The sequence below is a fragment of the Diabrotica virgifera genome, chromosome 6 (genome assembly GCF_917563875.1).
Source record: "Diabrotica virgifera virgifera chromosome 6, PGI_DIABVI_V3a".
NCBI lineage: Eukaryota > Metazoa > Arthropoda > Insecta > Coleoptera > Chrysomelidae > Diabrotica > Diabrotica virgifera.
Genome location: NC_065448.1, coordinates 4,674,024 through 4,691,055, shown reverse-complemented (window position 1 = coordinate 4,691,055; position 17,032 = coordinate 4,674,024). Strand labels below are relative to the sequence as shown.

Here is a 17,032-nt window from a genome sequence, read left to right as displayed (position 1 = left end):
TTCGTCTATCCGCTCTCGATCTCCATTCCAAGATTTTTTTGGTCCACCTATCATCTCTCATTCTAGCGACGTGTCCTGCCCACTTCCATTGAATTTTGGCTATGTGTTTTATTATGTCTTCTACACCACTTCTTCTACGAATTTCTTCGTTTCTTACCCTATCTCTTAACGTTATGCCCAACAATGATGTTTCCATTCTACGTTGCGTCACTTGTAGTTTTCTTGCAGATGTCCTTGTTAGGGTAAGTGTCTCTGCGCCATATGTAAGAACAGGCAGGACACATTGATTAAAGGCTCTTCTTTTTAAGCTGATACGTATATCATAAGAAGTAAAATAAACAAAAATAAGCAACATACCTTTAAAATAAGTATTTTTGCTAAAAATCCTAATTATAAGCAAAAAAAGGAAAAAAAAAGCAAAATGCTTATAATCCGGACTTTAATTATGAAAATATCGTGGATAGATTACGTCACAAAAAAAGAGTTGCTGAGAAGGATGAATAAAGAATTATACAACTTAGGTACTCCAATTGATTTTACTGGGAGAGATCCAAGGAAAAAGAAGCAAAGGGAGGCGTAAGATAACGTGGCTGCGCAACCTGAAGGAATGGGGATGTATTACATAAAATTATGTATATTAATACATAAAATTTTATTAAATATCAAAAAATCAGATATTAAGTCCAAATAGCTATGATAATTGCCTTCACGGAGATGGCACTTAAAGAAGAATTAGTGAAAGTTATGCAATCATTTTAAAGGATATAAAACAACTATAACTATAATGAATTTCAAATTCTAATAAAGTGTATTGATAATTGCCTAACATGTAGAAAATAACTTGCATTAGAAAAAAAAAATTTAACGGCTAAAACGGCTATTTACTTAACAACTACTTTAACAATTTTCTGATTTGATATGGTATTGTATCATCATCATCATCATTTGGCTCTACAACTCTATGTGAGTCTTGGCCGCGTTTACTATTTCCCTCCATTGTTGTCGGTCTTGAGCAGCTATTTCCCATTGCTGTACTCCCATTTTGCGTAGATCGCTGGCTACTGCGTCCTTCCATCTCTTTCTTGGGCGACCAACTGACCTTTTTCCATCGGGCCTTTCCCAGAATGTGGCGTTTAGAAATCTTTCGTCACTTGATCTTAGTACGTGACCCGCCCATCGTATTCTGTTTGATTTAATGTAGCGTACTATGTTTTCATCTCCGTATATTGTCTGGAGTTCATCATTGTGTCTTCTTCTCCATTCTCCTGTTGTCTCTTCTCTGCAAGGCCCATAGATAGTTCGCAGTATCTTTCTTTCAAGTACCAGTAATTTTGTTGTTTCCCGCTGATTCAGAGTCCAGGTTTCGCTTCCGTACGTTATTGTGGGACGAATTATTGTCTTATATACTCTTATTTTTGCTGGTCTTGAGAGTATTTTTGATTTAAGTAGGGTCCTTAACGAGTAATATGCCCTGTTTCCTGCAATAATCCTGGCTGCCACGTCCTTTTCATAGTTATTTTCAGATGTTATGATCGCTCCCAAGTACTTAAATTCTTTGACGACTTCAAAATTGTATTCATTAATTGTTACGTTTTGTCTAACCCTTGGTCTTGGGTTCTTCGTAACCACCATGTACTTGGTCTTGTCCTCGTTGACCTTAAGACCAACTTCCTTGGCTCCGTTCTCGAATAGGGTGAAAACTTCTTTTGCATCTCTGGTGGATTGTGCAATTGTGTCCACGTCATCCGCAAAGGCTAATAGTATTTTTGATCCTTGGGCGGCAAATCCGTTTGTCAGTTGTGGCTGAGCTTTCCTTACTGCATGTTCCAGTGCGAAGTTAAACAGCAGGGGGGCGAGAGGATCTCCTTGTCTAAGTCCTGTGTCAATGAGGAATTCCTCCGACGTGTTGCTGCCAACTCTGATTCGTGCGGAAGCGTTCTCCGTGCTCACCTTTGCTAATCGTACCAGTTTTCCAGGTACTCCCATTTCTACCATAGTCTCCCACAATGCTTCTCTGCTAACAGAATCGTAAGCTTGTTTGAAGTCCACGAAGATTTGGTGTACATCGCGGTTGAATTCCCAGTTTTTTTCCAACACCTGGCGTAGGACGAAGATCTGGTCTATAGTCGACCTTCCCGGTCTGAATCCGCTTTGGTAGTCGCTTATTATTTCCTCTGCGTATGGAGTTAATCTTCTAAACAGTATTATGGATATAATCTTGTATGTTGTATTAATTAACGATATTCCTCTATAGTTCCGACATATTTGTTTGTCTCCCTTCTTGTGAATAGGTATTATATGGCTTTCATGCCAGTGTTTCGGTATTTCTTCTCTTTCCCAGACTTCTCTTATAAGATGATATATCTCAAGATGTAGTTTATCTCCCCCTTTTTTTAGTAGTTCCGCCTGTATGCCGTCTGGGCCTGGGGCTTTATGGTTTTTTAGGGACGAAATTGCGGACTTTACTTCAGCTAGTGTGGGCCCTGGTATTTCAGGTTCGGCTAACTGGTACTGTCTTTGTTGCCCTGTCGTTGTGGGGTTTTCTGTATTTAAGAGTTGCTCAAAATACTTTCTCCATTGGCGGCTTATCTTTTCGTCGTCAGTGAGCAATTGTACTGCATCGTCTTTTATAAATCTTGGGCTGTTGATCGTGTTGCCCGTCATTGTTTTTATGTCCCTATAAAACTGTCTAGACTGACCGGTTCTATGTTCCTCCTCGAGTTGCTGTATTCGTGCTTCTAGGTACTGTTTCTTTTTTCTTCTCAAAAGTCTTCTCGTTTGAGTCCTTACTCTGTTGTAGTCTTCCCTGTTCTCTTCTGTAGGTCGCGTTAGTAACTCCAGCCTCTTGATTGCTTTCTGCTGTAAGCTTTGTTCGCACTCCTGGTCAAACCACTGGTTTTTCTTCTTGTTATTCTTATGGTATTGTATGGTATAGTATATTATTATCGGAACAGGGCGTGACCGATTCAGATACTTAGACCTCTTACAGCGGGTCCATTGTATCACTCCTATCATACGGGCTACGTCCAAAAGAGCCTGGTCTTCAACGATTCTGAGGCCCAGGCTGCACCGGGATCCCATGTGTGTTAGAATCAGCAGGGGCTGCAAATCTGAGCCCTTCCTGTCATTCCAAACGTCTAATCTTTCAACAACCTTACAGTCTCACAGAAAGCCATAAGTCTCTGCAAGGACAACTTCCTCACCTGGCTCGGCTACATCAAGGCCCAACCCAGAATCTGCCACCTCTTATAGGTGAATTGGTATCTTCTTCTTCAGGTGCCGTGTCCGGATTCAGACGTTGGCTGTCATCATGTTTACAAGTTTCTGAAACCTCTCTCTATCGGCTGCTGCGCCAAATAATTCTTCTACCGTGGAACCACACCATTGTCTAATATTACGCAACCATGAAAGTTTCTTTCGACCAATCCATCTCTTTCTCTCCACTTTTCCTTGTATTATAAGGCGAAGTAGATGGTATTTAGGCCCTCTCTCTAATTATATGGCCGAAGTATTCTGTTTGTCTCCTCTTTATGATGTTTATGAGCATGATTTATTATACAGACTAGCTGACCCGGCAGACTTCGTACTGCCTCAATAGATAAGAACAAACTTTTGTAAACAATAAACTTAAAATAAACAAAAGGAATTCGTAATTAATAAACAAAAAATGCTCGATGTGAATGAGTTTTTATTATTATTTTTAATGAATTACACATAATGTTTGAAGTAATAAAATTTAGTTAGAAAAAGTTTGCAGTGCAATAGTTGCAATCTTAAATTTGTTTTTCTTATAAAGAATATAACAGCTTTATTTTATTTACATTCAAAACAACCCTGTATTTATAATTGGGTTCGGGGTTGTCCAACTATATAGGTGTTGAAAAATAAAATAAAATTAAAATTAAATATCATTAAATAAAATGAAACAAAATTTCATAAAATTGAATAAAAGTTAATAAAAATAAATAAAACTGAATAAACTTAAATAAAAATAATAAATAAACTTAAAAAAATAATAAAATTAAAAAAAAATAATAGAATCTAATAAAAATAATTAAAATTTAATAAAATGAAACAAAATTAATTAAAATTAAATAAAATTTTATAATTTGCTGCTTGTTCTTTTCGTGTCCTCAGAACTTTTCTTCTGCTTGCCGTTCGTCAGAAAAGTTCGGTAGAGATATTTTTTGAAAGTTTCGAAAAATTAAGAAATTCATATTTTGCCCAAATTAAGTCCAAAAGTTAAACAGTTGCACTTTTCTTCGATGAAATTTGTTGCTCGTTCTTCTTCTGTTCTCAGAATATTTCTAAGGCTTAAGATATTGTGTTTTGGACACCGATTGAGCTAGAAAAAAAATTTAGTAAGGTTCTGTTCGGGAGTACACCGAATTAATTTCGTATTTTTCACGTCCTTATTGCGAGAGTTATGACGTCACACGCAACCCTCTTATGACGTAGAGGTATAAAATATAGACATAAACCTACTCCCGGTCCGGTCGAGTACACTTGCAAACTTTCATAAAAATCGGTCAAGTCGTTTCGGAGGAGTATGGCAACAAACACTGTAAAAAGAGCATTTATACATATAGCTGTAAAAATTTTGGTGGCTAATAAAATGACAATATAAAACCGTATAAACCTTCCCTGAACTTCCACAAATAATTCAACATCAAAATTAGCCAAATCGGTCCACATATTCTCGAGTTTTAGCGAGACTAACGCACAGCAATAGATTTTTATATATAAGATGCAAAACTTTAGATGGCTATTAAAAAATAACGGTCTAAGATAGAAAAGTGAAAATTTAGGGTTGTATTTACCTTTGCCTTCCACATCACATAAAATTAAGAAAAAACAGTTTGATCAAAAAATAAAAAAATATTTTAGGGGGGCAGCCCCCGTTACGACGTACGGATATGAAAAATACATAACAACCTATTCTCGGTCCGGTCAAATACACGTGGAAAATTTCATAAAAATCTATTGAGTCGTTCTCGAGTTATGTGTTGGTAACTATAACGACTTTCTTTTGTTTATATAGATGTAAAATATTTAAATGGCCATTAAAAAATAACGGTTAGTGATAGAAAAGTGAAAATTTAGGGTTGTATGTATCTTTACGTTCCACATCATATGCAATTAAAAAAAAAGAGTTTGTCTGAAAAAATAGAAATAAATATAAGGGTGGCAAGCCCCCTTAAGACGCACGGGTATGAAATATAGATAACGACCCACTCCCGGTCCGGTCGAGTACACTTGCAAACTTTCATAAAAATCGGTCAAGTCGTTTCGGAGGAGTATGGCAACAAACACTGTAAAAAGAGCATTTTATACATATAGCTGTAAAAATTTTGGTGGCTACTAAAATGACAATATAAAACCGTATAAACCTTCCCTGAACTTCCACAAATAATTCAACATCAAAATTAGCCAAATCGGTCCACACATTCTCGAGTTTTAGCGAGACAAACGCACAGCAATAGATTTTTATATATAAGATGCAAAATTTTAGATGGCTATTAAAAAATAACGGTCGAAGATAGAAAAGTGAAAATTTAGGGTTGTACTTACCTTTGCCTTTCACATCACATAAAATTAAGAAAAAACAGTTTGATCAAAAAAATAAAAAAATATTTTAGGGGGGCAGCCCCCGTTACGACGTACGGATATGAAAAATACATAACAACCTATTCTCGATCCGGTCAAATACACGTGGAAAATTTCATAAAAATCTATTCAGTCGTTCTCGAGTTATGTGTTGGTAACCGTCACGACTTTCTTTTATTTATATAGATGTAAAATATTTAAATGGCCATTAAAAAATAACGGTTAGTGATAGAAAAGTGAAAATTTAGGGTTGTATGTATCTTTACGTTCCACATCATATGCAATTAAAAAAAAAGAGTTTGTCTGAAAAAATAGAAATAAATATAAGGGTGGCAAGCCCCCTTAAGACGCACGGGTATGAAATATAGATAACGACCCACTCCCGGTCCGGTCGAGTACACTTGCAAACTTTCATAAAAATCGGTCAAGTCGTTTCGGAGGAGTATGGCAACAAACACTGCAAAAAGAGCATTTTATACATATAGCTGTAAAAATTTTGGTGGCTACTAAAATGACAATATAAAACCGTATAAACCTTCCCTGAACTTCCACAAATAATTCAACATCAAAATTAGCCAAATCGGTCCACACATTCTCGAGTTTTAGCAAGACTAACGCACAGCAATAGATTTTTATATATATGATGCAAAATTTTAGATGGCTATTAAAAAATAACGGTCGAAGATAGAAAAGTGAAAATTTAGGGTTGTATTTACCTTTGCTGTCCACATCACATAAAATTAAGAAAAAACAGTTTGATCAAAAAAATAAAAAAATATTTTAGGGGGGCAGCCCCCGTTACGACGTACGGATATGAAAAATACATAACAACCTATTCTCGGTCCGGTCAAATACACGCGGGAAATTTCATAAAAATCTATTCAGTCGTTCTCGAGTTATGTGTTGGTAACTGTCACGACCTTCTTTTGTTTATATATATGTAAAATATTTAAATGGCCATTAAAAAATAACGGTTAGTGATAGAAAAGTGAAAATTTAGGGTTGTATGTATCTTTACGTTCCACATCATATGCAATTAAAAAAAAGAGTTTGTCTGAAAAAATAGAAATAAATATAAGGGTGGCAAGCCCCCTTAAGACGCCCGGGTATAAAATATAGATAACGACCCACTCCCGGTCCGGTCGAGTACACTTGCAAACTTTCATAAAAATCGGTCAAGTCGTTTCGGAGGAGTATGGCAACAAACACTGCAAAAAGAGCATTTTATACATATAGCTGTAAAAATTTTGGTGGCTACTAAAATGACAATATAAAACCGTATAAACCTTCCCTGAACTTCCACAAATAATTCAACATCAAAATTAGCCAAATCGGTCTACACATTCTCGAGTTTTAGCGAGACTAACGCACAGCAATAGATTTTTATATATAAGACGCAAAATTTTAGATGGCTATTAAAAAATAACGGTCGAAGACAGAAAAGTGAAAATTTAGGGTTGTATTTACCTTTGCCTTCCACATCACATAAAATTAAGAAAAAACAGTTTGATCAAAACAATAAAAAAATATTTTAGGGGGGCAGCCCCCGTTACAACGTACGGATATGAAAAATACATAACAACCTATTCTCGGTCCGGTCAAATACACGTGGAAAATTTCATAAAAATCTATTCAGTCGTTCTCGAGTTATGTGTTGGTAACTGTCACGACTTTCTTTTGTTTATATAGATGAAAAATATTTAAATGGCCATTAAAAAATAACGGTTAGTGATAGAAAAGTGAAAATTTAGGGTTGTATGTATCTTTACTTTCCACATCATATGCAATTAAAAAAAAAGAGTTTGTCTGAAAAAATAGAAATAAATATAAGGGTGGCAAGCCCCCTTAAGACGCACGGGTATGAAATATATACAACGACCTACTCACGGTCCGGTCGAGTACACTTGCAAACTTTCATAAAAATCGGTCAAGTCGTTTCGGAGGAGTATGGCAACAAACACTGTAAAAAGAGCATTTTATACATATAGCTGTAAAAATTTTGGTGGCTACTAAAATGACAATATAAAACCGTATAAACCTTCCCTGAACTTCCACAAATAATTCAACATCAAAATTAGCCAAATCGGTCCACACATTCTCGAGTTTTAGCGAGACTAACGCACAGCAATAGATTTTTATATATAAGATAGATATGTATTTTCTTTTAGATTATATTTTTTTTTATTTTTAGATGATAACAATAATGGCTGGTCATAACGACTTTTGTTCAGAAAACTGCTATTACAAGAATCCTAACGACATCCTGAAGTACCACAGAAGTGACGTTATAGAAATGTTGAGATACCTTCGAGATAATCTACCGAGAACAATTGTTAACCTAGTTCCTCCTTTAAGTAAGTTTGGTTCCTCTGCTTTGTTTTAACAATATCTTTTTTCTTAACACGATAATGAGAATCCAAATTTATGACAAGAGTACTGTTTTACGAACTCGATATACAAAAATAGAAATAAAGCTGAAAAGAAATCCTTGGTATTATACAGGAGGTGATTTACGAGGAGGTCAAAGGAAGGTATGGAACATGTTAAGGAACAGGAAGAAGCCGGTTACCAAAGAATTACAAATTAACGCAATAAAACCAGAAGAATCGGTAACTAATTTCGAGAATCTATACAAAAACGATAACGATAATAATGAAGTACAAAGAAATGACCTATACCCTATTCCACGAACATACGCCTGTTTTGGATTCCTTCGACAACGAATTGCAACGTAAATTGCAAATTACATTGTTGTTCATTGGAATAATTATTAGCGCCATTTAGTTTCGTACTTCTTATGTTGCACAGTAAAATATTCGTTGTCGAAGTAATACAAAATAGGCGTATGTTCGTGGAATGGCCCATACAAAACATTCACCAAGAAGAAACAGAGAATGACAACATCACCAAGAAGAAGTACACTAAGCAATCAAAAGATCAAAAAATAGAAAATCACCAGGTCCGGACAATATACCAAATGAATTAATTAAATACGGGGGTACAAAAATAATAGAAGAGATAACAACATTATTCCAAAAAATTGTAAACAACATGACAGTACCAGAGGAATGGAGAGAGAGTATAACAATACCCATCTACAAGAAATGCGTAAAGACAGATCTTACGAACTACAGAGGAATTACACTACTCAATTCTACATCAAAACTATTGACAAAAATTCTATCCCAAAAACTATACAAGAAAGTCGGTGTTCATTAGAAGAACAACAGGGTTTTCGCCCAAACAGATCTAAAATAGACCCTATTTTCATCATGCGACTATTAGTTGAGAAATCAATAGAATTCGACAAGCCCATGTTCACATGCTTTGTAGATCTGGAACAGGCATTCGACAGAGTACGATTAAGGGACGTGCTCACTATCCTTGCAAAGAAAAACATAGGTCAGAGGTATAGAAACATAATCAAAGAGCTCAATAGATCCAACAAAACACGAATTAAAACCACACACGGGCTCACGGAAGAAATCAAAATCAATGTCGGCATTAGACAAGGGGACAGCCTCAGTCCATGCCTATTTAATTTAATAATGGATGAAGTTATAGGTAGTGTTAACAAAATGAATCAGGGATACAAAATGGGTAACCGAACCATGAGAATACTTTGCTACGCAGATGATGCAATCTTAATAGCCGAAAACGAAGATGACTTACAACGCCTACTATAAAAATTCAAAATAACCGCCGAAAAGTATAACCTGACACTATCCACAGAGAAAACCCAATCGATGGTAATATCCAAGAACCCAATTAAATATCAATTAGTAGTGGACGACCATATAATCGAACAGGCAAAGGATTGGATACTTGGGTGTAGAAATACCTAGCGACAGTCATATGTGGCAAGAAACAAAACAGCAGGCAGGCAACGAAAGCAACGAGAATATCTGGTTTCCTGAGGGATATAATCTGGCGGAATAAATATACATATGAGCACCGAAAGCAAAGTCCGCATTTAGAAGTCAAGTGTTAGACTTGTACTGACATACGCAGCTGAGACAAGGGCCGATACAACAAAGACCAAACAAATAATGAGAACAACAGAGAAGAAAACCCTAAGATCCATAAGAGGTATCACATTCAGAGATAGAATACGAAACGAAGACACATTGAGAGAGCTATAGGCGTTAAAGACGTAGTGAGATGGACAAGAGCACGACGACGCGTGTGGAGAGACCACGTAGATCGGATGGACCCTGAACGTATGACGTATTGGGCGAAAACACAGAAGACCAACACCAAGCGGGCCATAGGAAGAGACCAAGCGGGGATTTTTGCAGTTACTCGAGCGCGTCAGATTATTACATGGGGAGAAACCTTGTACCCTGAAAATGTACCTCTACCATATATTGGCTGTTAATGCAGGGGAGTTCGTTAAGGGGGGACCGAAAAAAATCGATCATTAGAAAAACTCGAAATCGTCAGATTAAGATAAGGTAAGTTAAATACATGCAAAACAGTGTATATTTCAAAAATCTGACGATTTGAGCGGGGCGTAAGGAAATGAGTCGAGTCCCAAAGTTTCACAAGAAAAAAAAGAATATTTCGCGAAATGAATGACAGATTGAAAAACTAAAAAAAACGTACTCAATATTTTTTAAAAATCTATCGAATGATACCAAGCACGACTTCCCACGGAGAAGGGTGGGGGGTAAATTTAATATTTTAAATACGAATCCCGCGATATTTCACGAAATGAACATCAGATCGAAAATCTGAAAAATACACTTATTCAATATTTTTGAAAAATCTATCGAATGGCACCAAACACGACCCCCCACGGAGGTGGTGTGGGGGGTTACTTTAAAATCTTAAATGGGAGCCCCCATTTTCATTGCAGATTTGGATTCCTTACGTAAAAATAAGTAACTTTTATTCGAGACATTTTTCGAATTATGGGTAGATGGCGCTATAATCTAAAAAAAAGATTGTTGGAAATGGAAAATTAAATTAAAAATAGAAAGTCACCACTAAAATGGAAAACTTTACTTAACTTTTTTTTGGTTTTAGGACCTACTCTTCACAACCCAATAGGTCCCCAAAGCGCTCGAAAGACTGCACATTTAGCATCCTTTGCTCCCCTACCATTAACATTGTCTCATAGAAGATTAACTTCCCTGGAGCCGAAATGATGAAATTGTTTGGTGGTTATGTATAGACATAATAGAAAAGAGTTATAAAGAAAGACAGGAGAACTGATATACCCTGTATACTCCAACTTTTCATAATATTCTGTCTTTACTCATGTCAATGTCCTTCCAAATTTCTGTCCTTTTACTGTTGTTACCATTGGTCATTGACAGGTTTATCTTCACACCCTCCATTGTTTGTATGATAAAGTCAAGGTAGATGAACTGTACAACACATTAATTAATGATCCATTTTTAATCCAAAGACGTATACGTACCTAATTATTTGTTTTTGTACACAATATTAATACATTATAGGTGCAACAGGTATTATTGGCCATTGAATTACTCAACGTAAAGTAATTGTTATTTTATTATGGTAGGGGAGCCCAAGCGGGGATTTTTGCAGTTACTCGAGCGCGTTAGATTATCATACGGGGAGAAACCTGGTACCCTGCAGATGTACCTATACCATATATTGGCTCTTAACCCAGGGAAGTTCGCTAAGGGGGACCCGAAAAAAAATCTATCCTTAAAAATTATCGAAATTGTCAGATTAAGATAAGGTAAGTAAAGTACATGCAAAACAGTGTATATTTAAAAATCTGACGATTTGAGCAAGGCGTAAGGAAATGGGTGAGTCAAAAATTTCACAAAAAATCGAATATTTCGCGAAATGAACGTCAGATCGAAAAACTAAAAAATACGTCTTCAATATTTTTCAAAAATATATGGAATGGTATTAAACACGACCCCCACGGAGAGGGGTGGATGGTAAATTTAAAATTTTAAATACAAACCCCGCGATATTTCGGAAAATGAACATCAGATCGAAAAACTGTAAACAACACTTTCAAAATGTTTTTAAAAATATCGAATAGTACCAAACACGATCCCCCACGGAGGCGGGGTGGGGGTTACTTTAAAATCTTAAATCCCAAATTTTAATTGCAGATTTGGATTCTTCACGTAAAAATAAGCAACTTTTATTCGAGACATTTTTTCGAATTATGGATAGATGGCGCTATAATCGGAAAAAACGATTGTTGGAAATGGAAAATTAAATTAAAAAATCGAAAGTCCCCCTAAAATTAATTTTTTTTTTGTTTTGGGACCTAATAATCACAACCCAATAGGTCCCCATAACGCTCGAGTGACTGCAAATTTAGCATACTTTGCTCCCCTACCTTTAGATTAATGATCCTTAAATCAGTAGTGAAATTTTTTTTAAAAAAATTTGGATGTAGTGATCTTCTAAAGGCTTTGCTCTAACAAATATTTAACCCTAAAAATGGTTCGTGTTGTTATTTATGTTTTTTTAATTTTTCCACTTTTTCTTGAAATACAACAAAATAAATGGTTATTTTGCCATTTTAATGAAAATATTTAGTTTTTATCATCATCATATCATCATGAGTCCCATTTTGTTTTCACAAAAGCTGTCTGTGGCAAGCCAGCCGTACTGTTTGCTTATTCTACATCTTCCATTCCATCATAATGCCCATTCCAGAATTTTGAAACACTGTTCCGGCCTATAAAGGTGTAGTAGATGGATGCCATAAGAATATTTTGGAGTCACTTGAATATCTCCAAAAAGTGTTTGCCATCTGAGAAACAGAGAAGCACTATTTAGAATTCAGAGAAGATGCAGAGATGTCGACCATCCAGTTTATATGTATTTTGTTGACTTTGAAAAGGCGTTTGATGGAGTAAAACATACTGAAATTATAGCCATTCTTCAGTAGGTAGGTATTGATGATAAATACCTACATATCGTTAAAAATCTTTACTGGCATCAACATGCAGACATCAATATTGACCGAGTTAATTCTGAAGAGCTTCAAATACGAAAAGGGGTAAGACAGGGCTGAATTTTGTCCCCACTAATATTTAAAGGTCTATTCAGAGTTCGTTTTCAATAAAGCAGTGTAAAATAGTGTTTAATGTGGTATCAAAATTAATGGCGACGATATTGATAATTTCAGGTCCGCAGATGACACGAGGTTAATTGCAAATCGTTACGAAGAACTTCAACATCTGATTATGTTTTGCAGTGGATGGGAAAAGTTACCGAAGCGGTCAGTACTGTTAAAAATCAGAAACTGGAATATGTTGGCCATGTTATGAGTCATCCAGAGACTCAGAGAGATAATAACAGGAGGCCAGATAGACGAAAGAAAAGGGGCCAGGTCCAAGAAAAACGTCATGGCTTAGAAACCTGAGGGAACGGATTAACATATCTTCTGCATCAGAAGAAATATGTACCAATGTGTCTAAAGAGTAGAGTGTATGATCAGTGTATCTTACCAGCGACTAAATACAGGCTTGAGATCATAGCCTTCAGAAAGAAAACTTTAGAACAGTACAATTTAAAGACATGGAGAGAATCATTCTCGGGATCAGTTTGATAGACAGGATTCGGAATACCGACATTCGTCACAGAACAAAACTTACTGATTTCGTGGAACAATGGGTCAAGTTGGCCCTGAAAAATGGACGCAGACAACAACAAACTCGACACCAAGAGAAATGATAAATTTAGTTAACTTTAAGTTCAATTAACATTTCATAATTTTAATTTAATTTATTTTATTTTTAGAACTAGATATCCTTGCTGATCTCAAAAATCCACCAAAAAATACATACTTGGCTCATAATCTATTTTGTCCGTGTATTGCGGGCCTACAATTCAGAAACAGAAGAAAAGAGCTGACCAGGATCATGCAAGGATGGCAACAGGTAGATCGAGAAGTCAGTAACATGCCAGAATTCGATTCGTCAGAATTTACTGTGATACTACACAACTACACTAGCAATTATACGTTACCTACTAAAGAAGATGGTTCTGCGGATTATGGGTACCTAGCTCCAGACGTTTTTCATTTTTCGGAAAGGGGACAAGCTAGATGTAAGTGGTACTTTTCTTCTATTTTAGTCTGCAAAAGGCTAATATCAATCATAATATACACACAATTATAGGTAAACAAAAAGATAGGATTGGGCATCAGTGAAGAAAAAAACCAAATACACTCACCGGCACAAAATCCCGCCACCAACAATTTTTGATTAAGTTTGACAATTTATAACTTTATTATTTGTACTCCGATTTTCAAGATTCTTGCATCAGTTTGTAGGTATATGTATTGATGTCGTTTGTTATTGTTCTGGTAACAAAATTTTTTTTCTTAGATGGCATTATACGGGGATGAATTGAATTCATGTTTTTTCTCCTAAATTTAAAAAATTCTGTGGAAAAATTGGAGGGCTGATTTTGTTTCATACTCCTTTTGTATTATCCTGGAGGTCCTATCATAAAGTGTTGTATTTTGAATTATCCGAATATCTCTTTTCTTGTAAGAGCTGTAAATAAAAACACTGCTTTGAAGGTTTATTTAATTAAACTTATCAAACGCACTAAAATTAACAAAACATAACAAAATTAACAACAAAACAAAACAATTCAATAGCGGATATGTCCACCTCTTGTAGCAACGACTGTTCGCAATATGTTTAGCATCGAATAAAGATGTGTTATCCTTGCCTGGGGAATAGTCCGATATTCCTCTACCAGGGCCATAATTGTACCAAATTTTCTGGAGGCCTAGAATGAGAGCGAATAGCTCTTTTTAATGCATCCCATAAATGCTCAATAGCAAACTATATCAATACATGTACCTACAAACAATCTTAAAAATCGGAGCACAAATAATAAATTTATAAATTATATATAATAGCGCTAACAGGCCTTATAGGCCTACGGCTTCTAAATTCTGGATAATATTTCTCCATTCTTTTCGGTCCTCTGCACTCTTTCTCCAGTCCTTCACCCCGATTTCTTCCAAATCCCTCTCTGCAGCCTCTAACCATCTCTTCCTTGGGCGACCTCGTCTCCTTTTCCCCAATGCTCTGTCATTCAATATTCGTTTGATGTTTCTAGTTTCTGGCATTCGAGTAATATGTCCCAGCCATCTAACTCTTTGGTCTCCCATACATCCTCATTACTTCTTCATTTGTTCGTCTCCTCCAGGTTTTCTCCGCTATCTGTATACCTCCAAAAATTTTTCTCAGGACCTTCCTTTCCCATATCTGTATCTTCTTCTCCTCTTGTTGATTCATTACCCACGTTTCGCTCGCATACAACACTGTGGGCCGTATTATCGTTTCATACATTCTGATTTTCGCGTTTATTGATACATTTTTTGCTTTTAATATCGTGTTTAAGGCACCCACAACTCGACTTCCCTTCAATAATCTTTTATCTATTTCTTTTTCTTCCCTTCCAGTACTGGTTACAGTCACTCCCAGGTATTCGAATTCTGCTACCTTCCTTAAATTTATATTCGTCTCCTTCTCCTTTTATTTTTATATAGTTATCCTCTTTATTTATATCTCCTTTCATTACCATGTATTGTGTTTTTCCTTGGTTGATTCTTAATCCATACCTTTTTGGTATGGTTATAAATTGTCCAAATGGCCAAAGTTATAAATTGTCAAACTTAATCAAAAATTTTGGGTGGGGAATTTTGTGCCGGTGAGTGTATATACACATTAACTGCACAGCAGGTAGAGATCTTCTTCTTCTTTAAGTGCCGCCTTCCAATCAGAAGTTAGCTATCATCGTAACTATCTTTGCTCTATCTACCGCTTCTTTGAAGAGTTCTATTTAACGGCATTTAAACCAGTCCCTGAAATTTTTCAACCATGACATTCTCCTTCTTCCTATACTCATTTCTTCTTTTATCTTTTCCTGTATTATCAATCCTAGCATTCCATATCGTTGTCCCCTCATTACTTGTCTCAGATATTGTAACTTTCTTATTTTTATTGTGTTTATCATTTCGAAATTATTTTCCCATTTTTCGCAATACTTTCGTGTTCGTTTTCTTCTGTATCCATGCTATTCTATATAAGAATTCTTCTGTAACACATTTTAAATAACTGTGACTTAGGTATTTATGTGTTCTTGCTTCATCAGTGTCTAGCTTTCAAGTCCATTTTGTAGCAGAAAGTCAAGAACTATAACGTATAATATTGAAATAATTTCTATTAAGCTTTTGTTGCATGTTTTAGTCGCAAACGACATCTGGAATTCCCTTTTGGAGCCGTACGGAAAGAAAACTAACGCTGGAAGGAAAGAATACTCAGTATTTCATTGTCCATCAAATGAAAATCCTTATATTTATACGAGAACAAACAGCAAATAAGAATATTTAAAGAAGACAGAATGTGATAATGTGTAAATAAACTTAATTATTATTAAAAATAATTAATTTATTAATTGTGTCTCTTTTTGCATCTCTTGACTTATTACTGCCAGTAAAAATCTTTATTGCAATACGATTAAGCTATGGCGAAAATTATTTTATTTAACTACAACTTTTTCATCAAGTTATCATGACCCAGCCAGAGACCTAAGAGGACAAATAAATAAAGCCGCAGTCATGTCCGGATGTTTGAGAGATGTGGTCTGGAGTAACCCATACTTATATGAGAATGAACAGCAAAGTTAGAATCTTTAAAATTTGCATCAGACCTGTTATGACCTATGGTGTTGAATCAAGAGAAGACACCAATAAAACCAAAAGCATGCTACGGACAGCCGAAATGAAGACACTAAGAGCAATTGCAGGGAAGACAAGAAGAGATGGAATACGAAACAACATCATCAGGGAACAATGTGGCGTGCAAGATGTAGTGAGATGGGCTAGGCAAAGACGAAGAGAATGGTACAGTCATGTAAAAAGAATGGAGGAGCACATACTACCAATAATTGCGCTAGAAGAAAAACCAGCGGGCAAGCTTCCACCGGGGAGACCACCAAAAAAATGGAGAGATAGTTGGCAGTCTACCTTCTAAGAAATACTTTAACGTCGGAATTAACAGATCGACAGATCTATAACAAGTATAAGAAGAAGTGATTGAAGGTTGGTAATACATTTTGGGGGCAGTGTGATATGTCGATGCTTAATCTGCATCACAACTCTGAGCAATGTCCATTATTGATGCCATTGATTCAGTTAGAATATTAGATATTCTAGAAATAGAATCTTGTCTACTATATTTTTTAGTCTAATATTGAAAATAATTTTAAGGAAAGCAATATTCACACTAAAGGCTCACTCTATCACCACAAAAGAAGATAAATAGAATTAAAACAACTTTTTTTAAAAGACTCAAGAGAAAATCATTGAGTACGAGCTCGAAGTAAATGAGGAGAAGACAAAGTATGTGGAGCTGAGGGAAAATAATGAATAGTTAGGGTAGTTTTGGAAAGTATC

At 35.7% G+C, this 17,032-nt stretch overlaps 1 protein-coding gene across 2 annotated transcripts in view; it reads left to right on the top strand.

Annotated features, from left to right (window-relative positions):
- The window catches only part of LOC114327064 (phospholipase B1, membrane-associated-like), a 49,511-nt gene extending 33,479 nt beyond the window's left edge, over positions 1 to 16,032 (top strand). For both annotated transcript variants that reach the window (XM_028275571.2, XM_050654236.1), the window contains exons 5-7: positions 7,799 to 7,961; positions 13,354 to 13,662; positions 15,825 to 16,032. In XM_028275571.2, coding sequence (XP_028131372.2) covers positions 7,799 to 7,961; positions 13,354 to 13,662; positions 15,825 to 15,958 — 606 coding nt within the window. In that variant the 3' untranslated portion in view covers positions 15,959 to 16,032. The remainder of the gene's footprint in view (positions 1 to 7,798; positions 7,962 to 13,353; positions 13,663 to 15,824) is intronic.
- Positions 16,033 to 17,032: the final 1,000 nt, after the last annotated feature.